Source organism: Vombatus ursinus, unplaced genomic scaffold (assembly GCF_900497805.2).
Source record: "Vombatus ursinus unplaced genomic scaffold, bare-nosed wombat genome assembly UNPS02014810.1, whole genome shotgun sequence".
NCBI classification, from domain to species: domain Eukaryota; kingdom Metazoa; phylum Chordata; class Mammalia; order Diprotodontia; family Vombatidae; genus Vombatus; species Vombatus ursinus.
Window position 1 is genome coordinate 7,074,128 of NW_020954588.1, and position 20,694 is coordinate 7,094,821.

General features: G+C 36.0%; 1 protein-coding gene across 6 annotated transcripts in view; it reads right to left on the reverse strand.

The window, feature by feature from the left end:
* The window catches only part of TFDP2 (transcription factor Dp-2), a 185,777-nt gene that overhangs the window by 147,732 nt on the left and 17,351 nt on the right, over window positions 1-20,694 (reverse strand). For all 6 annotated transcript variants that reach the window (XM_027875898.1, XM_027875895.1, XM_027875894.1 and 3 more), the window contains exon 2: window positions 2,253-2,346. Coding sequence is in view for 5 of the 6 variants with exons in the window: in XM_027875895.1 (XP_027731696.1) it covers window positions 2,253-2,267 (15 nt within the window). In the remaining variant the exon portion in view is untranslated. The remainder of the gene's footprint in view (window positions 1-2,252; window positions 2,347-20,694) is intronic.

The following is a 20,694-nucleotide window of genomic DNA, read 5'->3' on the forward strand; positions in this document are numbered from 1 at the left end:
CTCAAGATATTCAAAACTGAACTTTGTCCCCAAACCTTCCCCTATTCCAGACTTCCAATCCCCCAGGTTCGTAACCTCATCATTCTCCCTTATGCTACATATCCAAAATGTTGCCAAATTTTGCTTTTCTACCTCCACAACATCTATTACAGAGCAGTTCCATCTTTGCTCAAACAGATACCACATCAGTTCAGGCTTCACCATCTCTTGCCTGGATTATGGTAACAGCCTCTTACTTGGTCTCCCTGGTTCAAGTCTTTCTTCACTCTAATATATCTTAAACATAGCCGCCAAAGTAATTTTCCTTATGTCCAGATCTGACCAAGCTAGTCCCCTACTCATAAAATTTTACCATGAAGTTTCTGATTGCCACTAAAGTAGTTTCTGTTTGATTTTCTATGGCTCTTCATAACCAGGCCAAAATCTATCTTTACAGCATCAGTGAATATTACACCCACCTCCACCCCCAACATGCTGTAACTTGGCTGAACTGTTCTTCCATCAAGATCACCCATCTCCTACCTCTGTGCCTTTGTACTGGCTGACCCCGGTGCCCGGTAAGCACTTCCTCCTTACTTCTGCTTCACAGAATCTCTCTCTTCCTTGAAGATGCGGGTCAGGCACCATATTCTGCATTTAGCTTTTTCTGATCCTCCCTACTAACAGTATGCTTGCTCCCTATCTTGTTCTTAGATACTTAGTGTATTTATGTATGTGTGTATATCTATCTATCTATATATGTACATATATTCACTTATATTTATGCTGTACATTTTTCTATATATAGTTGTCTCTCCCATTAGAATGTAAATTCCTTTTGAATTCCTGCCTCACTCTTTGTACTTGTACCCCAAGAGCCTAGCACATGGCCTCTAACATAGTAGGCACTTAATAAATGCTTGCTGATTGACTGAATGAATGAATGAAGTCATTGCTTCAGTATATAGTGTGAGTTCATACAGGGAGAATGAGGAGTTGAGAGTAACACAAATGTCATGAATTTAGAAGGATTCTAAATTAAAATGCTATTGCTTTCAACAGAAATAAATAGGTTTGGAAGAAGGGTGGGTTTTGGGGAAAAGATAATAAACCTTATTTTGGACATTATGAGTTTTGAGGTATCTCTGGGTCATCCCAGTTTGAAAGGCAGTTTTCAATGTAGGACTGAAGCTCATGGGAAATAGAGCTGAGAGCTATCTGCATAAATATGATAATTAAACCTAAGGAAGCTGATTAGGTCATCAAGAGAGTGAAAATATAAGGAGCAAAGAGAAGAGGGCCCAGGAATATCCCATAATAAGGGGACGAGTTAAGGATGATACTATCAAAGGACTGGGAAGGAACATTTAAGACAGGCAAAAGGAGAACTAGGAGTGAATAGTGGCATGAAAATCCACAGAGAAGAGAATATCCAGGAGAAGAGGGAGGTCAATATGTGTCAAATACAGCAGCTAGGTCCAGAAGCAACTTAGGAAACATTATCAGATTTATCAAATAAAGCATATTTTTAGTAACTTCAGAGAGAGCAGTTTCAGTTGAGTGAAGAAGTTCAAAGTCAAACTGCAAAAGGGTGAGTAGCAAACGAGAAGACAGAAAGTAAAGGTACCAAGTGTAGACAACTTTTTCAAGGAGTTTGGTTGAGAAAGGGAGGAGAAATATAGGATGATAAATTGAGAGGATACAATACCATGTTTGAATAAATTAAGGAAAAAAACAATAGGGAAATTTTGAAGATTAATGGTGGGTAAAAGGGTGGCAATCTATTGGAAGGAGAAAAGGGATAGGATCAAGGGCACATGTCAAAGGTGATTTTGCTGGGCAAAGAAAGCCTACGTCATTATCACAGACTGGAGGAAAAGGGAAGAGAGTAGCAGATCATATCAAGAGGTTCTGAGATGAAGAGAAGGGGAAAAAAGAGTCTTCTGGAAGGCAGAGGATGGCACTGCTTTTTTGAAGAAAGATAATCAGTGCCCTCCTGACACAGTCCAAACATATGCTTCATTAAGAGAGAACAGAACCAAGAAATTGTTTTTTTAAGCAAGTCCTCCAGTGAAATTGATGAATTCAACTGATGCAAAAGGAATTCTCCAGGAATAGCAAGAACTAACACCTTAAAGCCCAGTAAAAGGCTCTATCTGGCATCAGCAATCTGCATCTGTCTGCAAGGTGACAACTTAACAGAAATTGACCAGAAGTTAGCGGCCAAGGGGAGGGGGGCAATATAACCCTCAAAGAAATTGTTTAACACTTACATTTTCTGTCGTCATGTCAGACTGGAGTCTTTTTTAGTTTCTCTAAAAGCATAAAAAAACTCTTCATCTTCAAAAATACTTCAAAAGAAACATCCTGTTAAATAAAAAAGAGGTACAGAAATATAAGGTCTTGAGAATATTCTTGAAACACTTTTCCCCTGTCCAAATGAAGCTAGAAAGAGTAAGAAAAATAAGGTGTGTTTTGGTGAATCTAGTTGGACCTATCCCTTTTTCTTGTATGTACCTACGTTCATCTAAATTAATGTGAAGTAGATGAGAATACAAAGGATATATAACTGTCAGAACTTCTGTTTCTTTTTAAAAGTCTAGTGTATTTTTGATTCTCACTCCATGGTGATATGGCTCTTTGTTATGAAATTAATGTAATATAAACTAGACATCACAAAAAAACTATAATTCCTTAAAAGGCAGGCTGAAATGGAATATCTATTTGTACCTGAAACTAAAATCAGCTTGGAGAAAAAAATATTGTATGGTTTCACTTTCTCATAAAATACTTTTATCTTGTTATGTTTTTATGCTTAAGAAAGTGGATCATATAAGACATACAAAGATATCATAAACTATTCCCCAATTTTGGGTTTCCTCATTCTGAGATTCAAATGTTCCAAATATCTATTTCTAAAAAAAAAAATCACAAAATCCTAAATAAAGCTAATACATGCTATTAATAACTCTACTGTATATTTGCAATGGACACAATAGTAAATATGAATGATATCTCACCCAGAATTCAACATTCCTGGGAGTTAGGACCAAACAGTATAGCTGCTAGTGTTTTTAATATTAACACTAAAACTCTGGATTTTTGGCATAAATTTATTAGTAAAGTAATTCATAAATCATAAAAAATCAAATGTGATATCCTGCTAATTCTTTAAAATAATCTTGTCTACAGAGGTAAGTGAATTTAACAGACAAGAACTTTTCTTACTTATCACTTCTAACCATCTTTCTTTTTCCCTAAAAGTTGAATTACTATGATTCTATCTGACCACAGTTCCTATAAAAAAGAAAAACAAAAGAGCATCCAAGTTTCCCTATATTAAAAGTATTCTAAAGATGTAAAAAAAAATTCAATTATAACTCCTTTATAAAGAATTTTCTCACACAACACTATTATTTCTAAGATTCCTAACTTCAGAAAATTCTGTCTCTAAACACAACCTTCCTTCTACCTCCCCCCGATAATAACCTCAACGAATTGCAATTCATTAGTGTCTTCCCATTCTCTCAGTCTGTATCCTACCCACTTTTGGGCTCCACCGGTTCTCACACTGGTTCCTGACCCTTTCATCCAGGGTCTTCCATTTTAAATGATTCACTACCCATAAAGAATTCCATTAACTCCCCTTTCCTAATTCCTCAACTCCCCTGCTCAAAAATCAAATTAAGAAATCATTCATAAGAAAATAAGAAATATATACCTGTAGCATAAACCTACTTTCATTCAGATGGAATAAAGTCCCTCTACCATTCCCCACAGAGTGTTCCAAACTTCCTCTTCCTCAAGCCCCCAAGTGAAGCTCCACCCATCACTCAAACTCTACATTGTGGCAGAAGATCGAGTACTATATTTTATTGAGAATGAGGCTTCCTTTAACTTCCCTTCTCTACTCCTCAAAACCTTCCAGTGACATTATCCATTCTTCCTATCTCAGAAGATGAGGTACTGTGTTGCTGTCAACAGAGCACTGGATTTGTCATCGGGGACTTGAATTCTAATGCTCAAGTAGTAACATTTCTGAACTTTCTTTCTTCATCTGTAAAGCAGAAATAACAACTATTTTAAGCAATGCAAGGATCTAAGACATCTCCAAAAGTCTCATGATGGAAAATGCTAACCACATTCTGAGAATAAACTATGGAGTTTGAATGCAGAATGAAGCATACTATTTGCTTTTTTTTTCTTCTATTTTGTTTTTTCTTTCTGGTGGCTCCTCCTATTGGTCCTAATTCTTCTTTACCATATGACTAATAGGAAAATCTGTTTAATAGGAATGTGTATGTAGAGCCTATATCAGATTGCATGCTGTCTTGGGGAGGGAGGTGGGAAGGGATGGAGAGAAAATTTAAAACTCAAAAGCTTATGGAAGTGATTGTTGAAAACTAAAAATAAATTAGTTAAAAATAATAAGTAAAAAAAAAGAAAATAAAATAGATAAGTCATTAACTAATTTGAGTGAAAAAGATGAAAACCAAATTGCCAATATTAAAAAATAAAAAAGATGAATTCACAACCAATGAAGAAATAAAAGCAATTGTTAGAAGCAATTTCACCCAACTATATGCCAATAAAATTGACAATCTAAATGAAATTGAGGAATATTTACAAAAATATAAGTTGCCCAAATTAAAAGAAGAAGAAATAGAATATTTTAAAAATTCTATCTTGGAAAAAAAAATGAACAAGCTATAAGTGAACTCTCAAACGAAAAAAAACCTAAGATCAAATGGATTTACAAGTGAATTCTACCAGATATTTACAAAACAATTCCAATACTACACAAATTATGGGGGGGGGAAATAGGTAAAGAAGGAATCCTACCTAACTCCTTTGACAAAAATATGGCCTTGACAGAAACTAGGCATAGACCAAAATCTCACACCTTATACCAAAATAAAGTCAAAATGGGTTCATGATTTAGATATAAAGGCTGATACTGTAAGCAAACTGGGAGAGCAAGGAATAGTTTGCCTATCAGATCTATGGAGAACAGAAGAATTCATGACCAAACAGGAGATAGAGAATATTACAAAAAGCAAAATGGATCATTTTGATTACATTAAATTGAAAAGTTTTTGCACAAACCAAGCCAATGCAACTAAAATTAGAAGGAAGGTAGAAAATTGGGAAAGAAGTTTTACAACCAGTCTCTCTGATAAGGGCCTCATTTCTAAAACATATAGAGAATTAAGTCAAATTTATAAGAATTCAAGCCATTCCCCAATTGATAAATGGTCAAAGGATATGAACAGGCAGTTCTCAAATGAAGAAATTAAAGCCATCTATCGTCATATGAAAAAATGCTCTAAACACTATTGATTAAAGAAAATGCAAATCAAAATGACTCTGAGGTACCACATCACACCTAACAGAATGGCCAACATGACAAAACAAGAAAATGATAAATGTTGGAGAAGATGTGGGAAAATTGGAACACTAATGCATTGTTGGTGGAGTTGTGAAATGATCCAACCATTTTGGAGAGCAATTTGGAACTATGCCCAAAGGGCTATAAAAATGTGCATATCCTTTGACCCAGCAACAGCACTTCTAGGGCTATATCCCAAAGAGATCATACAAAAGGGAAAAGGACCCACATGTACAAAAATATTCATAGTAGCTCTTTTTGTGGTGGCAAAGAATTGGAAATTGAGAGGATGCCCATCAATTGGGGAATGGCTGAGCAAGTTGTTGTATATGAGGGTAATGGAATACTACTGTGCTATAAGAAATGATGAACATAGGGGCAGCTAGGTGGTGAAGTGGATAGAGCACCGGCCCTGGAGTAGGAGGACCCGAGTTCAAATCCGGCCTCATACACATAACACTCACTAGCTGTGTGACTCTGGCCAAATCACTTAACCCCAATTGCCTAACCAAAAAAAAAAAACAAAAAACAGAAATGATGAACAGGCTGACTTCAGAAAAAACTGTAAAGACTTGTATGGTCTGATGCTGAGTAAAGTAAGTAGAACCAAGAGAACGTTGTACACAACAATAGCCACATTGTGCGATTGACTAATAGTGATAAACGTAACTCTTCCCAGCAATACAAGGATCTAAGACATCTCCAGAGGCCTCATGATGGAAAATGCTATCCACATCCAAAGAAAGAACTATGGAGGTTGAATTGTTATTTTTTTCTCTTCTGTTGAGTTTTGTTTCCTCTTTCTGATGGTTCCTCCTACTGGTTTTAATTTTTTACTTACAACATCACTAATGTGAAAATATGTTTAATGGGAATGTAAATGTATAGCCTATATCAGATTGTGCACAATGTTGGGGAGGGTGGTGGGGAGGAAGGGGGAGAAAAATTTTAAACTCAAAAGCATATGGAAGTGATTATTGATAAATCAAAATAAATTAATAATAAAATAAGTTTTTAAAAAATATGACCTTGATACCTAAATCAGGAAAAGTCAAAAGAGAGCAAGAAAACTATAGATCGATTTCCTTAATGAATACTGATATAAAATTTTGAAATAAAATATTAGTAAGAAGATTATAGCAAAATAATCACCAAGATTATCCACACAGCCAGGTTATAATTAGACTAAGAATGCAAGGCTGGTTCAATATTAGGAAAATTATAAATATAACTGACTATTAAATAACAAAACTAACAAAAATCTTATTATTATTTAAATAGATGCAGAAAAACCTTTTGACAAAATATAACACCCATTCTTGTTTTTTTTTGAAGCAACAGAAAGCACAAGAATAAACAGAAGTTTCCTTAAAATGAGAAGTAATATCTATCCAAAACCAAGAACAAGCAGGAACTGTAATGGGGATAACCTAGAAGCTTTTCCAATAAGATGAGGGGTGAAGCAAGGATGTTCATTAACACCATTATTACTGAATATTGTAACAGAAATGCTAACTATAGCATTAAGACAAGGAAAAAAATTAAAGAAATAAACAAAGGCAAAGGGTAAACAAAACTAACACTTTTTGCAGATGATCTAATTTAGAGAACCCTAGAGTCAACTAAAAAACTAATTGAAAAAAATCAACTTTAGCAAAGTTACAGGATATAAATAAGCCCACATATATCACCCACATTTCTGTATATTGCCAACAAAATCCAAAAAGAAGGGATGGAAAGAGAAATTCCATTTAAAATAACTACAGGCAGTATAAAATACTTGGAAATCTATCTGTCAAGACACATATAAGAACTACATGTGTCTTGACAGATATAGGAACTATATGAACATAATTCCAAAAGAGTACACACAAATAAAGACAGATCTAAATAATTAGAGAAATATTAATTACTTATGGGCAAGATGAACCAACATAATAAAAATAATAATATTACAAAATCAATTTATTTGGTCAGTGTCACAGCAATCAAGCTACCAAAAAATTACTTTACAGAGCTAGAAAAAAAAATCAAAATTTGTGCAGAGGGAAAACAGGTCAAGAATATCATGGAAATTAATGAAAAAAAAAAAGAGAAGGAAGATGCTTAGCAGTACCAGATCTCAAACTATACTACAAAGTCGTAATTATCAAAACAATTTATGTATTTTTGGTTTGGCTTCAACTATAATTCCTGCTTTCTTGGGGCTTTCTTACGGGCTTGCCTAGGCAAGAGAGGGGGAAGGGAAGGATGTATGATCTGTGTCTGAGGGTGGATTGCTTCAAGTAAAACAAGTTGTAGATCCCTAAAATTGATTCCCCAGAGGCAAGATCCAACATACTGAAATCTGGCCTGAGAAGGGAGATGAAGGGACGACATTGGAAGTGGGTTATTTCAAAAAACCCATGTTCTTTTTTTGGTTGTTTTCTTGGATTCACCTGATGCAGAGTAAATTCTGTTCTATATTCTCATATTTATTCTATGTCTTTCTTTTTAGGTATGTTTCTTGTGAGCAACAGATTGCAGATTTTTTTCTTATCCAATCTGTCATTCTTTGTTGTTTTATTGGACTGTCTGATACATTAGCATTTAAAGTTATGAAAGTCAAGTTTATTATTTCCTCCATTTTTGTTCATCTTTGTATTTAAAAATAACTGCAGAGACAAAGTACTGCCTTTAATCTATCTTAAGACAACCCTCTCTTCCTCATCCTTAAACCCCTCTTCTGTTTGTCTCACCTTCCCTTAGTTTTAGAATTCTGTTTAATGATATGGAACACTTCATGAATTTGTATTCTTGAGTATAACAGGCATTTAATAAATGCTTGGTGAAATGAACTGACTATAAAGGTCAGTTACTGTTAATCATCTTATTCTAAATCACACAAGATTTTGGGTTTTTTTAAAATATTGTCACAATCACATATCTATATTCCAATGATGTTCTTGTTCCTACAGAAACTTTATCAAAAAATGCAAATAACTTTAAAAGCACTTTAAAAATTTAAATTTGATGGCCTATCACTACATTCAAATACAATCACAATAAAGAAAATAAGCATTTACCATCTAAAAGGTCTGAAAAATATGTCCCTACAACATTCCCCATTTTTTCTCCAACCCTTCAAAATTGCAATTTTCATCATTTGATTTTTTTAAAAAAATCAGTAATACAGTATCTCTTTGGAACATGGGAACAATTAACTACTATTTAAAATAAAGCTTACCAATTTTTAAGTTCTATCACATTCACTAAAATTAAATTCTACCTATATTATTTATCTCTTTCTACAGCAATTAGCACAGTGTTCTCTGTACAAAATGAGAGCTTAATCAGTGTTGACTAATACAGATTAATTAGGAGAAACTAAGGAAATTTTAATATGTAACCTCTAACTCCACAACAGAAAATTTGGGAGGATTTTTAGTTGGCACTTTCTTTACTTTCTTAGCAGAACAAATTTTTCTTCTAAATAAAAACTGTTACAGAAGTATAACCTGAGTTTTTTTTTTAGTAACTGTTTATATTATCTTTAATTATTATATTATCTTAAAGTATCAACATAGCTAGAATATGTAATTATTTAAGTATAAAAAATCTTCAAAACTAGTAGAGGTTTGTATTTTTTTACAGTGTCTTTGAAGACAAAATTTACATGGTCTTTAACCCTTTAAAATGGTGGATAGTGAAAGTATACATGAAATCCAATGCTTAAGAGGTCACTATTTTGAGTGGCACTAGTAATTTCTGAAAGATGAAACAAAGTCATGTGCACTGATGCATAATGCTTTGTCAAGGCTCAAACTCAGTTCACAAGCTTTAACACCAGTAAAAAACAGTTGGGTTTCTTCTTCCAGCTTCATGAACACTTTTTGTCCAGCTCAAAAAGCCAGACTTCATGACTTCACCATCTGCCATGACCTCTTGTCAGTTTCAAACAAAGCACCTCACACAGATGGTCTCAAAATGTAGACCCTTTTCAGTTCCCAATCACTACTTGGCAGCTTTCATCACACTGCTTTCAAGATGGTACAACTTTAATCAGAAACTAGGATAGAGAAGAAACACTAAAAATGAATACTAAGGGCTCATTTTTAAAAAAACCTTTGGATAGAAAACCACCTAGCTTTACCTAAATGGGATTCAGAGACTTTAAAGTGCTATTGTAAAAGACACCAATGGAAGTCAAAATCAAGCAAAGGCACCATATCCAAAAGGCAAACACTTAATAATATTTCTACATCATTTCCACAGGGGAAAAAGTTCCAAATAGAATTTAAATTCTTAAGAACATTTAGGCTCTTTAATTTAAACTTCCATAAGAAATGATTTTTTGCAGATTGTCTTGATTTAGTACAACAGGTTAATTTTCTTCTAAATTAAAGAATAATTAAAGAGCTACTCAAATGCTGATCCTGTTTATGGCCCTCTATAATCTATGGGGCACTACTTGGTAAGAACACTATACTCCTTTAACTTTCACTGAGCTCTTTACAGTTGCAATAAATTCTACCTGGGTTACAGACTAGTTAAGCAAGGACCAGAAGCAATTAAAAAAAAATTAATTAAAGTGTTAGATTAAAAATAAAAACATAAATTATTGCAGGGGAAATACTCCTTGTATAACAAAATGCTTGAAAAACTGAAGAGTAGTTTTGGCAGAAATTAGATTTAGAACAGCAACTTAAATCAAATGTCACAATAAGCTCTAAACAGAAAAAAAATTTTAAAAAAGGAAAAAAGCTAGGGGAAGTAGGTTGTGCTCGAAGTAGATAGAGCACCAACCCTAGAGTCAGGAGCACCTAAGTTCAAATGTGGCCTCAAACACTTGACACTTCTACCTGTGTGACACTGGGCAAGTCACTTAACCCCAAATGCCCTGGAAAAAAAAAAAGGTCCAAATAGAGATGAACCTGAATATATATGATGCTCCATCTCTCATCTCCAAACCTCTGCACTGGCTATTCCCCCATGCCTGGCATGCTCTTCCTCCTTATCTGTACCTCGTGTAGTTTCTGGCTGCTTTCAAGACTCAGTTCAAACACAATGTTCTACAGGAGGCCTTTCCTGGTCCTTTCTGGCTGCTAGTACATTTCTTATGTCTATTTTGTACATGTCTTAATATATTCTTACACATGCATATGTTGGCTCCCCTGATAGAATGTAAGCTCCTTGAAAACAAGAATTGTTTTATTTTTGTTTCTGTATCCCCAGCACCCAGTACAGCTCCTAGCATATAGTAGGTGCTTAATAAATGCTTGTTATTTGGAATAAAAGACAACATCATAAAAAAAAAAACCTAAGGAGATTGGCAAGAAATACCTTTCACAGGGAGGGGAGGAATTCTTAACCAAACAAAGGATAGAAGTGCATTAAAGTGAAAAGAGATAATTTTGATTACATAAAATTAAAAAGCTTTTGCACAACAAAACCAAGAAAGATTGAAGAGAAACTAGTGGGGAGAAATATTTGCACCGAATATCACTGATAAGTCTCCTATCCAAGATACACAGACACACATGTATAACACCAACAGATATTCTCCAAGTGATAAATGGTCAAAAGATATGAACAGTTTTCAAAAGAATGGTTTTCAAAATAAAACCACAAATGAACACATGAAAATACGCTTTAAAATTTTTAGAGAAAATTTTTAGAGAAACACAAATTAAAGCAGCCCTGAAGCTTTACCTCACAAATGAGCAAGAATGTTATACAGTGGGAACTCAATCAGTTTTAGACAACACAAAATAAACTGTTGGTGGAGTTATGAATTCGACCAACCATTTTGGATATCAACTTGGAATTGTACATTAAAAGCACATAAGTCAAAATAAGTTAGCTAATTTCAGATAAATAGTAAAACCAGAAATGACAAATTCCACCCATTACTACTCGTATGTGACAAAAGCTAGTTAATCTGACAAGGCATTAATCAGAACTTTTATTAATAATAGATATCATATATATATATATAAATATACAGACATATATATAACATACAATGATAAATGTTATTTCCTGAGTACCATAAAAATCATCAAGGTCATTCTGAACCATCAAAGAAAGATCAAATTATTTTCTGTGCTAAGATTTTATAGCATTTTAATTATTTGAATGTTAGCAAAACATATATAGTATATGTAGTAACTCTATTAAAGAGAATGTCTACTACCTGATCATAAGAGATAATTGATAGTTTAAAATATACAAGAATGCTGCACATTCTCCAAGTGAGACAGCTTCAACCCTCTAGAACAGTAGTTCTCAAAGTGAGATCTGGGGACCCCTGAGGTCTCCAAGATCCTTTCAGTGTGTCCATGAGGTCAAAATTATTTTCATAATAACACTAAGAAGTTTTACTTTCAAATATATTAAATATCAATAGATATACCCACGTAAACAAAGACTCTTTGGGGGTCCTCAATAACTTTTAAGAGTACAGAGGGGTCCTGAGACCAAAAAGTTTAGCAACTGCTGCTCTAGAACACAGCTTTAAATATTCTCAGAAGGAAAAGGAATTTGTGTTCCTTAAAGCATCAGTCACAGAACACCTACACGAAAAACGTAAGTTTGGACCTTCCTTCTCCTCACCGAAACTTACCATACAATTTTTTAACTAATCTGGTTATTCAGCCACCAGCTTGCAGAAAGTAGAAGTAAAATGAAAAGAGGGGAAAGGAACTTGTTAGAGGCAGATAGCAGCATAAGTTAAAGTTGACATCCTGAAAATAGAGAATTGAATGGTACCACAATAAATATTCATAATCATGACCCTGGGTTATCAAGAGATTAAATTATGTTCATATAATTTGTTTAAGAAAACAGGGAAGTATATATTTTATAAATATTTCCATTAAAATTGTTTAATTTTTAAATGTTAAAGTGGATAAACTTGAGTTACCTGAAAAATTAATCAACCTGAAATATGATGTTAACTCATAGTACAGTCTAAATTAAGCAAGACTGTAAACTTAGATGTTATTTCCTACTCCATCCTCCCCTCTCAAAAAAAGTAGGGGCAGTTAGGTGGCACAGTGGATAGAGCACCAGCCCTGAAGTCAGGAGGACCTGAGTTCAAATCTGGCCTCAGACCAAAATACCTGACACTAGCTGTGTGACCCTGGGCAAGCCATTTAACCCCAACTGCCTAAAAAAAAAAAACCCAAAAACAAAACAAAAACAAAAAAAAAGAGTCATTTTCATTTCTAACTCATTTTTCTAAATAATTTTAAGACATTAGAATGTTTTAGAAAATTTTAATGATTTAGTTAACTATGTATTACATTATAGGAATAACATATATCTGTCTAAAAGGTAAAATATATACTCTTGTCAGGAAGAAACAACATTGGAGATCGCCCTAGTTTAGAACAAAATGAGGTTTTTATAATCTTGCCAAGAATGTTAACAAAAAGGTTCTTTTATTAACCAGTACAAACCAAATTTTAAACCTCTAATTTATGCTCAGGGCCTAAATGGATTAGACCACCTGTTGCACATATGCTGCTTAACAGGGTCAAAATTTCTAGGCCAGTACAGCTCTTGGGTTAATTATCCAAATGTTTGTCAAGACATAGCCTTCCCTGTTCCATCACATCAGGCAACACATTCTTACATTTTATATGTACATCAGTATTTTTAAAGGTTAAATGACTGTACAAAAAAAACTAAACTCACATGAAATTTCCAAACTGTATAACAAGGAAGAAAGGGAGGAAAATACTACAGCTTCTGGTCATCTTTTATTGCCATTCTCCAAAAGGCTGATCACTTACTTTTATAGGTGTTCAACTAGGAAAGAAATAAAATGTAAAAACAAAACACTGACAGTGTATTTCTAAAAACAGAAATGGTATGTAGGTATTTCTTCAAAAACTTACTCAAATCAACAGAGTATACAGTATCTACACAAAGAATATTTAGTTTGAAAATAATACTAACACATTATATACATATACCTCAGACTCCCATTAAAATTGCTGTTGAAATTATCATGTTTGTAGATGTTATGTTTAATTTCCTTACTTCTAATTATATACTTGCAAAGTAATTTCATTTTGTGATATTTATGATTTTAAAATTTCTAAAACAAAAAGGACTTAGAAATAATCTTAACTAAACTCCTAAATTTACATATGCACTTCTTCATATTGTTATGACACCTTATAAGTGAATCACATTTTTTCTTTTAATTTTTATTTAACAATTGAGGCATGTAATAAAAAATGTGGCTAGAAAATCACATTGTCTTTTTCCTCTCATTTAAAACTATTTAAATAACAGAAATAATCCTAAACCTACAAGAAGAAAGGTAGGATGCTGAATTAGAGGAACACTGACTTTGGGGTCAGGAGAACTGGGTTTGAATTCCAGCTGTTGCTTAACTAGCTGTGCAATCCTTAGCAAGTCAACTAACTTTACATAGCCTCAGTAAAATTACACCATTACTTGTATTACCTTTACCTCTCAGAAATACGCTATGGAAAACACTCTGTAAAACTTAAAGTGGCATGTAATTCTGAGCTACCACTACTTGAACACTTCTAGTGTTGGGAAACTCAAGACTATTCAAAAGACACCACATTTATTTTTGAACCCTTCCAATTGCTACAAAGTTGTTCTTTATCCTGCAATGAAGTCTACACTCTGGCAACTACTACCTACTAGGAACAACAACTGTCCTAGTTATAAATTATAAAGCCACATATAATCATACTTCCTTTCAGACGTTTAAAGATAGCTATCATATTTTCCCCAAGTCTTCTCTTCTCCAAATTTTCTCCGAATTTGGGAATGTCAGAGACGGAAAGGCTTTAAGAAGCCAAAAAGTACAACCAATACTAGAAAATAATCACCTCTACAACACAGTAGGGGGCAGTTACATAGTGCAGTGGATAGAATGCTGGACTTGGACTCTGGAAGATCCAAGTACAAATTCTCCCTCAGATATTTAAATAGTTGTGTGACCCTGGGCAAGTCACTTAATCTCAGCCTCAATTCCCTCACCTGTAAAATGGAAATCAAAGTATTAAACACCTTACCAATTTGTTTGTGAGCATCAAATTAGATACCAATCATATAAAGCATTTTTTTCAAATCTCAAAGTGCTACATAAGTGGTTAAAAAAAGCTAAGAAGAAAATTGATTATTTTAAGCAATACGTAACATGATACAAACAACAGTAGTAACATCTGAGAAATTTTCCATTTGCTACCTGGATAAGTAACAGACCAAGGCAAGGACAAAAACACAATGTGATGGGACCAAACTAACAAGATTTCCCTCTACTCTCCCCCAAACACAGGTTGAAGTGTTTTTTCCCTAAAAGGCAACATAGGCATCACCCAGACTTGACTACCACAGTACAGCCTAGGGCTCACGCTATGCCTGCCTAGAAACAGCTTCTTGGAAGCGTCTAGCCATACTGAAGTGGCTTTCTGGTCATCAAGGGGCATAAGACAGCCAATGCACAAATACCTAGTGCTTAGACTCTAGGACCTTCAGATTTGGTAGCTGTCCCAAGACTACCTGAGTCACCAGATAGTCACCAGCAAAACCTTGTTTTGCTGACCAGACACATTTCTATACAAAGCTCCGGGGTCCTTGTCTACCAAATCTAAGTGCCATATTATCTTTGTTGAATAGTCTTTCTATGTTATACCTAACTGAACCTCCTTTTCAAAATCTGTTTGACTGACCTACAAGTCATTTTGCTCCAACACCCAATGTGAACAGTATCAGCATGAATGAGACCCGCCTCTAACAAATTTAAGTGTTAAACTAGATGTCAAGAAACTGTATTCAACAGTATTTTGTAACTTGTCACAACAGGAGTGTAAATGACTTAAAATGAGGTAACAGGAATAGCAGGTAGGAAAATAAAAGAAACATGGAACCCTTTCCTACAAAGTATCTGAAGAAATAAAAATTAAATGGAAGCAATAATCATAAAACTCTTCTCTAAAGAGGTGCCTGTAAATTCAAACACACTAAGGTTATGTCAAACAATCTCAGTGCCTGGCACACAGAATACACTTAATAAATGCTTATCGACTGGAATTGACTTTTCAGAATAATACTGAAATACAGGCTTGGTATATATCATTTTAGAAGGTCAGGAAAAATAGAAAATTGACAACAAATCAGAGAAAGCAGTCATTTGAATTGAAAGAAAAGACAAAAGAAAACGAAATACACCAGATGAGGTCACTACAATAGCCTCTAAGCATATGTGCCTATAGCTCTTTTGAACTAGGCAGTCTTGCAATACTAACCACCCTTGGTAGCTCTCTTACACTTGTTCTGCTTTGTCTTTTGGGGGTGGCCTGTCATTGCCAATTCTAGGCTATAGGCTCCCTGCAACTCCTCATCAAATTCGTTTGGTGTGTATCCTAGGGCCTAACACAAAGCTTTTGAACATAGGTGAATAGCACCAACAATGCCTCAGAGACTGAAGATTGTGAAATAAGAAAATGGAAGTCTGTTTACGGCGAATCATCAGTTCTCAGAACTGGAAGGGATCTCAAAAATTATCTAGTCCATCTCACCTATTAACTCAGGAATCTTCTCCAGAATATCCTGTAAAGATTATCCAGTCTCTTCTTTGTGCCCCTTTATAGAATCCAAGAATGAGAGGGTTGGACAGGCCTTCAGAGGTCTAAGTTCTACACAAAGAACCTCTTCCTGAAAAGCTCCAGTGTGGAGGTACAACTTGCCCAGGGGCCTTTTTTCCCCATTTCTGGACACCACTGTTAGGAAATCTTTTCTTACATTGAGCCTACATCTGGCCCACCCACCACATAACTTTCGTCTAATAGTTTTAGTTTTGCTCTCCAACAGCAAAGTGAACAAGTCTAATTACTCTTCTATTTAAAAAAAAAAAACCTCAAATATGTGACATCAATCTTTCCTACTGAAGTCTTTCCTTCTCCAACTAAAAGATCCTTAGTTACTTTAACCAATCCAAAAATGTCATTTTTTTGGTTCTCCTCAACATCCTAGGTCAACATCTTCTGGACATGCTCCAGTTTGCTAATGTCCTCTCCAAAATGTTGTGTTCAGAGCTAAACTCAAGACTATAGATACAATCTGACCAGAGCAGAGGACAGCATAGCTAAAACGCACCTCTCCTGGACTTTTTTTGGGTCTGGATCTGCAATTTCATCAGTGTGGGGAACTTCCTGATTTAGAAACTCCCTCCACTAACAAAAATTAGCAATTCTTCTGTAACCCAGTCTTAAACAGTTGTCCGGGATCCCGAGAAACTAAGTGAAAATGACTTGCCTATTGTTACCTTAGCGCTAGTATGTACATTAGAGGAAAAACTTGAACCCCTGTATTCCAGACACTAAGGCCATCTCCCTATTCATCATTCCTCGCCTTTCTTAAAGCAGTATGAGAGCTCATTAACCTTTTTAACTGCCACATCACACTACAAAATCATATTGAAATTATAGGCCACTAAAAGTCCTACATCTTTCTCAAATTAATTGCTTTCTAGACGATTCTCCCCCATCCTGAATTCGAACAGTTAACTTTATTAACCCACATTACAATATCTTACAAAATTCCAGCCTCTCATCCTGGCCTGTGAAAATCTCTCCGAATTGTTTTTGTCATCCAATATATTAGTTATGCCTTCCAGTTTCCTGTCATTCAAAAATCTGATGAGTGTGTCATCTAGATCAGCCATCCAAATAATTCACTAAAATACTTAACAGAACAGGGCCAAGGATAGCTCCTTCCAACAATTCACTACAGACCTTCCTTTAGGCTGACACTGATCTATTAATTGTCATTCCTTGCATCTAGTTATTCAACCAGTTTTAAAACTAATTATACTGTCTTTTAATATATTTCACTACATTTTGCCCCCCCCCAATGAGAGACTTAGTCAAATGTCATACTGAAATCTAGTTATACTCTTGTTGATAGCAGTCACTTTATCTATCAGTCTGGTAATCCTGCTAAAAAAAGGAAATTAGTCTGTCATAACCTGTTCTTAATGAACCCACAATGGCCTATCATGAACACTTCCCTGTCAAATGGTTAGAAACCATTCCTTCAGTTAATGTGCTATGGAAGTTTGTCACATATTAAAGTAATCCTCTACAGACTATTTTTTAAAAACGGGATCTGTAATTTCATCAGGAACTCCAAAGTAAGGAACTTCTACCACCAATGAAGATCTGTACCTTCTCTGCAATTTAAAATCTTAGAGAATTGCCTGGGCCACTGAAAAGTTAAATGACTTACACAGGGTCACAAAGTCATTGTTTCACAGACTCTGCCTTTCCTCCAGCAGATGACATCCTAGCTTTCCCTATGCTTTGCGCCTAACTCTGTTCTTCATCCTCCCCAAGATCACTGCTCCCTCTACTCCTCTGTTCCTTCACATGCCATCACTCCTTTGTTGGCTGCACTGCACTCTTCTCCCTTCCCTATCTCAAGGCTCCAGTGAGCCAGTTCTACTCTCCATTATCATCCCTACTCTCAAATCCCTTACCACTTATCCTAGCACCAATTATACCTTGCCAAACCCCAAGTGTGACTTACTCCCACCAGCCAACTTCTCTGCTCCTATTCATGCACTGCAGAATGGAGCTACAGGAAATCAGGGAACCATGCTGACTGCATCTGCTACAAATTTATTTTACATAATCTCAACTAGGCCCTCACTACAGTAAAGCAAACATTCTATTTACCACTCCACCCTACCCACTGATTGAAATTATCCCATTCTCCTCAACAGCTGTTCGAAACCTTCTCATCTGTCCTCCAACCTCCCACTGCTCCCCTCTCTTGCCCCCTCAGCTAAGGATTTCTCCTCTTCCTTCAGTAAAAAAAAAAAAAACCCTCAAACCATTCCCAAGACCTTCTGCTTTTCCCCTCCTCCTCATCTCATATAATTCATACATCTCTGCCACCCTCCCCCATCATTTCTTCCTTCACTCCTGTCTCTAAAGAGGAGGTAGCTCATCTCCTGCCAAGGCAAACCTCTCACCCCATCCTCTCCCATTTTCTCTCACAGACTGCCCTCACTATTATCCTTATTCTCGCTAAACTTTAATCTCCCCATATCTACTGGCTCCTTCCCTGCTGACTATAAGCATGTTCACATCACCTCCACTCGTAAAAACTTTCACTTGGTCCAACCATCACCACTAGTCAAGGTCTACTGTTTCTTTTCTCCTTTAGCTAAACTCCTTGAGAAAACTGCCTATTCTTGGTGCCTCCAGTTCCTCTCCTCTCACTTGCTTCTAAACTGTCTGCAATCTAGCTTCTGATCTCATTATTCAATTGAAAGTCCCCTCTCCAAATTTACTTATGATTCCTTAATTGCCAGACCTAATGTTCTGTTAGTTATGAAGAAGGCATTCCAGAAAACACAGTGGAAGTTGGCAAATCTGGAATGAGTCATTGATGCAGACGGTAGAATTGAAAGAGATTGGAATGAGGAAAAAGGCACTGACAATGGGAAACAAGGTTTGTACACTGGCAGCTAGAGTTTCAAAATTGCTGGGAATGGGAGGAGACCAACCATTAAGGCATGAATCCAAGCAGAGTACTATTAGTCTGTTTGTGTTCCTTTAAGGTCCAACCCTCTGACAGGTGATGATGGATCCTTTGAGGCCCCAGGAGTTCTGCCTCACCTTCTGGTAAAAGCAGGCATATGTCACATTTTGGAGAGTCCAAGAGGGAGGCAAGAGGTGACAGTGACAGGTGGGGTGACTGAAGAAGTCCCTGGGGGTAAGGATAGAAGCCAGCTGGCAGGCTGGTAACATCTGGTCCTGGGGCTGACTGTCAAAAGTGCTGGAGAAGATATTGGGGTGGCCATGTCTGGTCTCATGGATGGCCACCATAACACTGGAGAATGCTCTAGGGGGGCCAAGTCTAGACCAAGAGATGGTCCTCCTAGAGTACTGGAAAAGGCTCTGGAGTGAAGACAGAAACCAAAGGTAGATGGCTGGGTCCTTTTCCCAAGATAACCCAAAGAAGGCTCTGTAATTATTGTACTCTTAGAAGCACCAAAGCAAATAGGATATGCTTAGTATGTTAGCCACCTGCACCTTAATTCTTTACTATGCCAGTGTTGTTCACGGAATCTCTGAAATCTCAGAGCACTTGGTACCTACATTATACATTTATCAAATCCTACCTCAAATTATAGTTGTTTTACCTACCTTACTAAATCAATTTATAAGCCCTTCACAGTCAGAGGCTGTCTTCTATTCATCTTTGTACCTCCTTTAACACCCAACAGAGTATCTTGCTGGTAAGAAGAGAAGCAGCAAACTACAACGGAAAGAAACACTTAGATTCCTTAGATTAGCTTTACCAATGATTAGTGTGATTCAATAATTAGCAAGTCACCAAACTTCTTTGGTCCTCAGTTTCATCATCTACAACACAAAAGGATTGTATTAGAGGACTTCTAAGGTCCCTTTAATGGACAGCTAGGTGGCACCTTGGTGCACAGAGTGCTGGGCCTGGAGTCAGGAAGATTCATCTTTCTGAGTTCAAATCTGGCCTCAGACAAACACCAGCTGTGGGACCTTAGGCAAGTTACTTAACCCTGTTTGACTCAATCTCCTCAGCTGTAAAATGAACTGGAGAAGGAAATGGCAAGTCATCCCAGTATTCTTTGCTAAGAAAACCCCACAGGGGTCACAAAGAGTTGGATACAACTAAAAGACAACTGAACAATATGGTCCCTTTAAACTCTACAACAAGATAAAAATTAATAGATTTCCCCTGGCATTTACTGGGTTGGAACTAAATTCTCTGTCTGGAATTTAAAACCCTACATAACCTGCCTTCAACCCCCTTAAACTCTTCTTATACTTTCCTTTTCCCCCAAGTACTCTGTGATGCACTGACTCTAACCTCCTTGCCGTTCCTCCCACTCAGACACTCCATGTCTTGACTCTGGGCATTTTCACCTGCTGTGCCCATGCCTGGAATTCTCTTTCTCCATGTCTTCTAACTTCCCTGGATTCTTCAAGTCTCAACTAAAGTTATGACTTCTTTAAGAAGTCTCTCCTGACTCCCCTTTATCCTAATGCCTTCCCTCTGTTGATCTTCTCCAATTTATCCTTTATCTATCTTCTTTGTCCATGTTTGCATATTGTCTCCTCCATAAGATCATGAGCTCTTGAGAACTGTCTTTTACCTTTTTTTGTTTCCCCAGCGTTTAGTAGGGTGCCCGGCACATAAAAAATGTCAGCTTTGAAATTACCTTCTTTTGCCACTAGAGAGCACTCCTGAGTTACTATGACAAAAAGCTGGCTGAGTTTACTAGAATTGGAAAAACTAACAACAGT